The following is an 8,754-nucleotide window of genomic DNA, read 5'->3' on the forward strand; positions in this document are numbered from 1 at the left end:
GAAACTTCCTATGTATAGGTCCTTTGGAATGTGAGTTACAGAGGAACCTCAAAACTAAAAACTAAAAAAAAGAGTAATTTTTTAAAGAACTAAAATGTTGCTTAAAATAGATTAGAAAAAATTGAGTAACTGAATCATATTTACACAAATACGGTAATGCTATTTACACCTTTCATTGCGCCACCATTTCTAAACCATTCAACCTAGGAGAAAAAAACAAGAGACTAAGGATTGGAGGAGGTAATTGTAGTAGAATTTGAACCGTTGGAACCAATTAGGATCTGGGGGGATTGTCAGCTGACTTTATGGGGTAATGTGTGATCTTCACTTGCAGAATTGATTCTCTTGCCAAACACTAATTTTGGACATAATCTATCAAATAAATTGAACAGGTCGTTTTGAGAACAAGATGAATCAATTCTGCGGATTATGAGAAAAACAGAAAAACATTCATTCTACAAAAAGAGATTATGCCACAGTTCATTGTAAATAGTGACGGGGAAAATATTTCAAGTTCAAAACACTTTTGGAGTGGTCTAATGAATATTCGCTGCATCCAAGGAGCAACCTTTTATGGTGTATTTGAAATTGAAAACATTTACCTATCCCTAACTCTAAACTGATTGTTGCCTTGAAAAGAACATCTAAAAAAGAAAAAAATGAAAAACAAAATGCAATTCTCAAAAGTTGGAATCAAAATGTTAGTAAAGATTCACTAAAAAGTATCTAATGAAAAATGAAAAATAGGAACAGCTAAGAATATGAAATCAGCACCGTTACTAAAAATGCTAATATAAACAAGTTCATTTTTTAGTATATAGATTAAAAATATTGTGGGGAAAAACTGAAATTATTCTGAGCTTCAGTATAAAAGGAAGAGAAATCTACTTCTTAAGGGAAAGAAGGTTAAAGTAAAAATAAAAACCAAAACAATAATCTGAAGAAATAAAATTTTGTTTGGCTTGGAGTTCAATTTCAATTATTGAATCTTATGTATGGATATAAATTGTATTTTCACTTAATTGGCTAATATTTCATAGACGTCATTTAACCCAAATCATCGAAGTTGGAAGACCAAATAAAAAAATTAAACTGTTGAAGTTTTGAAAAAAATCATATTGAAATTTGATATATTGGAGCCAATTACAATCGTGGGGGATTTGTCAGCTGACTTTATGGTGTCAAGTTTCTCCTTTATTTAGAAACTTGATTCTCTCAAAAACATCAATTTCCGATATAATAAATCAAATAACCTGAAGTAGTTCTTTTGGGATAGAATGAAATGACAAAAGGAAATATCTACACATTTATACTACAAAAAGAAATTCTATTACAGTTCATTGTATATAGTGACGTGTAAAATATTTCAAGTTCAAAACACTTTTTGAGTAGTCAGAAGGATATCCATTGTATCCAGGAACAATCAATTATTGAGTATTTGAAAGTCAACACATTTAGCCATCTCTAATACTGAACTGCCAATTGTGTTGAAAAATACATCAAGATATAGAAAAATGTAATTTTCAAAAATTGTTACCAAAGTATTAGTGAAGTATGTAACTCCAAATGCAAACTAGGAACAGTTTGAAATACTAAATTAGCAACATTGTTTAATATTCTAATATAAACCAATCCAGTTCTGTACAGAATGAAACTTGAAGAAGTCTATTTCTAACTATTTCTGATGAATAGTTCTTACAGCCTCTGGAATTTATGTTCTGGAGGAAGTTAAAAGAACAAACTAAGCCAATGAAGAAAAATAATATGAAATAATATTTTGTTGCTCAGAGAAATAATCATTCCAATAATTGAATTATATTTACACATATCTACTAACGATATTTACACCTCTCTTTTCACTAATATTTCTAAGACTTCATTCTATGGAAATATTCAAGCTGTGATACAAAAAAATGCGATAAACATTTAACAGTTTAAGATGTTAACAAAATCTTATTTAAATTTGGCCTCTTGTGATCATTTTTGATGCTGTAGGTTTTTTCAGGTGATTTCATGGGATGAAGTGTTTTCTTCATATACAAGCTTGGATGTCTTCATCATTTTCTTATTTAGTAAACCAAAGAAAGTGAATTTTTTGTTAGAAAAAAGGGAATACATTCAAATCCTAATGAAAAAGGATGATAATGTTGAAGATCTATGTGTGAAAAGGAACAAAAGTATTTGTTTCAAGAGCAGATTGAGTCTATGTGTCAGTAAAGCAAACCTTTGATAGAAGTACTGCATTCAGTCAGTTCCCTGGCACATGAAAAAATGTACCAGCATATTAGAAAAGGATACAAAAGAACACTTTGGAAATCTACTTAGGAAACTCATTTTGCCACTTTTAGCCGAGCAAGGCTCCTTATTTAAAAGCTTTTGGAAGATTTTCTTCAGCTTTGATTTTTATACCACCTTTCGTAGCCTCACTTAAATTCTGTTTTTCTGGGATATCAGGATTATATCTGAATTGATAACCGTAAGGACGGAGATGATAAATCAAGTATTCCAAATGATACATAGTAGTAGCATCTACATAGTGAAAAGAAGCTGCTAGATCAGAACAGCAAGCAGGCCCCTGGAAAAACAAAAAACAAAATCAAAAGGCAACAAAGAAAACAGTCACATTTTATAGCTAATTAAATGCAGATCAGGTGATTTTAACTTAAATCATGATGGTTCTGATCTGTGTTTTACAAAGAAAATTTTTGTTTCTGAGAGTATTTGTTTTGTCTTTGAATATGAATTGTATACAACTGCTTTGTAACGGTATAACAGATTCATATCAGGGAAATATTATTTCAATCTCTTCCACATATGGATGCTCCCCAGAGTATTCTTAGAAGTAGGAAATATTAAACTTAGTATGATGGAATTTCCATGCATAAAGCTCAGATATCTCCCATTTTTAAAACAGATGTGTAATAGTAAAATTTATGCCTGATACCATGGTAATGTCTTAGATGTCATAAGACTACATGGATCCTGCATCTGATGCAAAAAAGCAACTACAGAAGTTCAACAAATTTAAAAGATTTCTAATAACTAATTAATAATATAATAATAATCTTTATAACCACCCCCATAATAAAACTTACCTCTACAGCAGGGTAATAGTTGTAATTCCAGTACCAAAAATTTTTGGGAAGGTATCCCTTGATTAAATGATGTTCTGGCACAAATGGATGGAAGGTTTCCTTGCCACTTGTATCTCGAGAATCTCCTGCTTCAACGTTAATGCTCTCCATACACTTGCCTAATGCTAAGTCCTCAATGGAAGAGCTATGAGTACATTTGTTATTTTTGAAGGCATCCACAAATCTTTTCAGAGCTTCTTTGCTGAGCACATATCCTGCCCCACCACTCATATAGCCCTGTTTTACGAAAGGCTTAAATCTTCGCCCAAAATAAATGGGTTTTTCAGGATTGTATTTTGAAAGGAGCCATCGCAAGTTGTCCAGTGCAACATAAGTGTCATCATCTGCCTTCATGAACCAATCTGCTTCATCAAAATAATGTTCATGCACATACTGGAAAGCTTTAATAGTTTTCCAGTATAAGTGGTCTCTACCTTCTTTAGTTTCTAATCCCACTGTTGGAAAGTTCTTGTTTTCCTCAGAGCTCATAAATAGGACTTTGTTGCAATGCTGGGCCCAAGTAGCTTTGACATGTTTGGCTTTTGTTTCCAGATTTTGGGGACCTGTCATCACCCAGCAAAGTATTCTTACCTTCTGGTACAAGTCTTCAGCAATATTTTTATTTTCATCTGGGGAAGGTATGAGAAAATATGTTATTCAATTTAATCTTCACAAAAATAAGTAATGTAAAAAATTCTAAGGGGGCAAAGGATGGAGTGGTATGGCACACAGGAGCACAGCCAAATGGGAAAGAGGTTATTGCAATTCATCATAAATTTGACCAGATGGGAAGAGGTGCTGCAGCACCACACAAAACCACGAATGAACAATGGACTGCGGGAAGAGCAGGTGGGTGAGAATACAGAATATGAGATCCTGTAGTATACTTTTCAGGAGAAAAAGCAGTGCAAACCACTTATTGGAGCAACTTTGACCTTTCCTGCCAGCTTTCCCATTGACTTTGCTTGTGGCAAAAGCTGGCAAAGGAGGTCACAAATGGTGAGCTTGTGATTGTGGGACACTGAAACCATCACAATAATGTACAGGAGCACTGCAACAGCTAGAACTTCAAAGACTAGTAGTTAAGTACCACTCATTCAAAGTCCTTGAAACTTCAAAGGGTTGCTGAATGCATGTTCTTTAACTGACTACCTGGACCATTTAAAACATGACCATAGAATTTTTATTTACAATCTTTCTTTCAGGTAAACATGGTACTTATTATGTAGAAAAATAAAAAAGTGCTTCAGATAGAACATATAAATACCTTTATGTTGTCCGGCATCAGCATTGAAATTCATTTGTCCTTTCAGGTTATTGTTTTCATCATTATCTGAATGATGGCCATGAGGATCATTATGAAGAATGTGAGGCTCAACCTTGATTTGTTCATCTAATCTTAAATTAAGCAGTAAGTAACATAGGAAAAAACCAATTGCAGATCCAAAAGTGAAGGTCAGAATATTCAGTAAGGATTTTGGAGATGCCATTTTCTGAGGGAAGAGAGGAACCATTATTTTACTCTAAGTTATAATGAATGAACACAGGAAAAAATACATTCAGCAATGAAATTGAATAATCATTAATTAATCAGGTTGTTAGGTATAACATTGATACCCAACAAGGTTTGGGTGGATAAATATATAAACTAAGGTATCATAGTTTAAGTGTTTGTAACTTTAAGCACCACACTGCATGTAATTAGCCAATTAAGGGTGCGGTTAGAAACTGCAATAAGAGGAAGCAGGAAAAAGCTTACTGCTTACTGCCTACTGTTTTACTGTTTACTGCTGTTTACTGCTGGATACAACTGTTTACTACTGTTTTACTGCGACTGTCTACTGTTTGATCGTTCTACTGAATATCCAGCGTTATCCTCTGGAGAAAGGCATCGGAGGAGGAGAAGATATCTTTATCGGCTGATAAAGATATAGTAAGGACTATTATCTGGACTGAGTTAGTGAGTCTTACTGAATGGATATATTGTGAATGACATACGGACTGATTGACAATGCTTAAACTCTAACTGGATTAAAAACTATTTAAACTACAAACAGTGTTTGTGTTCAGTGTGTGTATACTCTAAAACCTTTCCTCTCTCATTTGGCTGCCTGGCTTGACTGCTGCTGCATACTCTGCTAGGGGTTTATCCCCAAACACTAACACAGGTCTATAGCTCTTAGCCACAGCAAGGGGGAAAGGATGGGCTGGATGGACCCCTTCCAAACAAATGCAATATAAACAAAATGCATTTATAGTCAGATGCAAAGGATACAATGTTTGTATGTGTGTATATATATCAGCATGGATAAAAATATATATTAATTTTTTAAAATAAAAATAATCAGATTTTTTAAAAATCAAATTTTAATAAAATGCCTTTGGAGTAAAAATCTATGTAAAGATAGTTTTCTATTTAAGATACATTAATAATTTATTTTATTCAGCCTGAAATGGAGTTTAGTTATATAGCATGAGATTGTATATTCTGCAATATTTACATTTTTGATAAACTCATTCAATGAATCCAAGCTCTGCAATATTAAAGATTCTAACTACTAGCAAGAATGAGTCCTTACATTTAAAGAGCAACTGTCATTTCAGATCCACCATGGCAGTGCCTATTAGCGGGCATCTACTCACCTGCTAGTCACCACGTCCCTCACCTTGTTATGTCACTGCCGCATCACCAGTTGTCCCATTAAAGTGAATGGAACTGTTGGTGAGTCAACAGCGGGTCAGAGAAGGAATTTATCTGATGACAGCTGCTCTCTAAAAATTATGATTTAAATTCAGTTGATTTAGATCAAGTCTTTTTACTAGTGATATAAATCATGATTTAAACCATGACTTAAATTGATTTGATTTAAATCAAATCCACCCTGATATGTATGTAAGAGAAAATTCCTACATGTTTATGATCTTGTTGGGAAAGAGATGAATCCTGAATGAAAAATACATTTTTAAAATGTATTTCATTACAAGGGCACTAATGGATTTAAAAATAATATACAATTTTTGCCTCCTACAGATAAAGAGAAAAACAACAGGGAGGCACAAATCAACTGCATATATTTATAATTCAGCATTTAACATACTGTTCAGATAATTGCACAGAAGCGTTTACCACCTAAGACATATATAAAAACATTTAAGGATATTTATTTTACTGAAACTTATAAGGATCTTTTTCTCATGTCATTCAGGTGCAGCATCTTGTATGGAATGTATTGGAAGCATAATACAGCTATTCTTTTTTCTATCACTATGACTCCAGGAAGCATTCTTTCATTTCAGTTTGGCAAATATCCACTGCAAGCATGGAATAAATTGTGTCTCTTCCTGGTTCTGAAAAAAAATCCTTTCCTCTCATCTTCCACATGAGCGAACTTTTAAAAATGTTTTCAGGTGTGGCATATTCCTACCTTGGAAGGAGACTTTGCAATATTTTTCTGTCTGTTTAATTTCTTAATCGTTTTTAGTACTGCAAGCTGCAAACTTAACATATCATTGTAACTGCTGATATACTAACCCAGGGGCGTCAAACTCGTGACGCGTTGTCAGTGACATATCACAATTTCCCACCCCCTTCGCTAACTCAGTGTTGGTGTGGCCAGAATGTGACGCATCCAGCCCGCAGGCCGCGAGTTTCGCACCCCTGTACTAACTCCTTTTCTTCCTGCATGAAGCTATGAGTGCACTGACTTCTCAGGATATAGAAAAATATGATCATTTGGATCCTCTTGCTCTCCAAGCATTGTTACATGAAACAATTCCCATCCTTAATCTCATATTAACCTATCCAGTGATAATTAATAACATCAGGCTTAATAGGTAGATCAGCCCAAACACATCAATCGGAGCAGATTTAAACTACAATGTTTACCATTTAGTTAGCAAGTCTTGATCAAACTGGCTGGAAAATATGGAACTTATGGCACAATTAGGCCCATTCCGCTTATTCAAAGATGAAAAGGCTACTGCAAGAAAGAGCAAAAATCTAATTCAGCACAGAGAATTGACACTAAAACCAATTTATTCCTTAGGTCTTTCCTATAGAAAAGTAAAATTGGATTGTGTGTGTGTGTGGGGGGGGGGGAGAGATGGAAGAGGGAGGAGGGAGAAAGAGAGACCAGAATATATGTTACAAAAATCACTAATCTACTTTTTCTGGTAATTAATGACTAAACTAACTAACCTGAACAAGTAATAGCAAACAGGTAAATCCTTTACACGTTCTTCCTTGAAATTGCAAACCAGTTGCCCAAAACAGCAAAAAAAAAAAAAAAAAAAAAAGTTTGCAAATATGAGAAGTTTATTAAACCCTTTCCCCACCTTAATTACACGTTCGCCAAATTAAACATTATAGAAGCCACGTGGGTACAGGCTCACACCGTACACCTCTTCCCCCAAACCGCTTTCCTTATAAAAAAAGTACCTGGTCTCTATGTCCCATTTACAATCTAACTTCGAGGGTTGTCATTACGCTCTCGAATAAATCTTACAGTGTCTGGATTTCATTCCGATTTGCTGATTTGCGCAGCCCCCGCTCAAATTGGGACACCCCCCCCCCCAAATATTCCCTTGACAGTAATAATAAAACAAAACATTCGCCATTACTTGGGGCAATAGGATTTGCGATAAAACACTCCCGGAAGACATCAGACCAAAAGCGGCCCCAACTGAAATTAGTACGATTTCTCCGGCATCGATAGCCCTGCTGTCAAATGCCTCTAAAACACGATTTCAGCCATTTGTACTCCACACGGCGTTTTTATTTCCACCCCGCTCTAAAAGACGGTATCATACGCGCCTCGCCGCTTTTTTTTTTTATAACCGTGCCGAACGGGAAGCGCCTCGCCTTTCGCTCCCCTCTCCAGGCCCGACCACCGCATTTCAGCCTCCCCTCTTACCTTAATTCCTTGCAGCCTCTTCCAGGGGAGAAGCGCGGAAGGCCGAGAACTCCGCTCAGGAGCGCTCCGGGAAGAGCAGAGACCACGCGAGCACCGCTGTCGCTACCATTCCCCGGCTGACAAGTTTACGAGCAGGCTGCCACACCGCAACTACCCAGACTGCAGGTCGCCGGCCGGAGAAAGAGAGGGAACCCGAGCCGGACTCCGCCCCCCTCTTCCTCCTCCCAGCGTCTCATTCTCTCGCGGATAGGGCCCAAACGCCGAAGCTGTGGAAACGAGGCGGAGTTGCGCTTTTCTTCACGCCTACCCGATATTCGGGAGAGCGCACGCGATGGCCGCTCGAGGGCGCGAGAGCGACGTGCGAAGCAGGAAAACAGCGGCCGGGACGGTTGCCGTTGTGGGTGACTCAGTAGTGGTCCCACTTTTACGTCTATGTTGGGGGGGAGCTTTACATTAAAACAAAGAGAAAGCAACTCGCACAGGCTGCCATTAAAATATAAATTACCACTTTTGCTAATAGTGGCTGGAAATATAGCATTTTTGTTTTAAACCAATCGGTTATTTTACTGTGCCAAGTGTGGGGCATGGGTACAGGGGGACCATACCAGTTATTTAAAAGAACAGCCCTTATTTTCAGGAAGCTCTCCTTTAGATTTATTATTTTTAATTATTTCTGCTCTCCAGCTTTTCTTTTGTAAAGCAAAGTT

The 8,754-nt window shown here is 36.3% G+C and overlaps 1 protein-coding gene across 2 annotated transcripts; it reads right to left on the reverse strand.

Moving 5' to 3' along the window:
* Positions 1-1,294: 1,294 nt before the first annotated feature.
* C1GALT1 (core 1 synthase, glycoprotein-N-acetylgalactosamine 3-beta-galactosyltransferase 1) lies at positions 1,295-8,202 on the reverse strand. Of its 2 annotated transcripts, XM_026675651.1 has the most exons (5): positions 8,048-8,202; positions 7,021-7,114; positions 4,402-4,627; positions 3,096-3,763; positions 1,295-2,575 (listed from the first exon to the last, which is right to left on the reverse strand). In XM_026675651.1, the coding sequence occupies exons 2-5, from the start codon at positions 7,021-7,023 to the stop codon at positions 2,363-2,365; spliced, it is 1,110 nt and encodes a 369-aa protein (XP_026531436.1). In that variant the 5' UTR covers positions 7,024-7,114; positions 8,048-8,202; the 3' UTR covers positions 1,295-2,362. The 2 variants fall into 2 exon arrangements, with proteins under 2 accessions (XP_026531436.1, XP_026531437.1); XM_026675652.1 differs by lacking the exon at positions 7,021-7,114.
* Between the last annotated feature and the right edge of the window lie 552 nt (positions 8,203-8,754).

Source organism: Notechis scutatus, chromosome Z, assembly GCF_049901735.1.
Source record: "Notechis scutatus isolate UNSWTSFEM ecotype Mainland chromosome Z, rNotScu1.2, whole genome shotgun sequence".
Taxonomy (NCBI): domain Eukaryota; kingdom Metazoa; phylum Chordata; class Lepidosauria; order Squamata; family Elapidae; genus Notechis; species Notechis scutatus.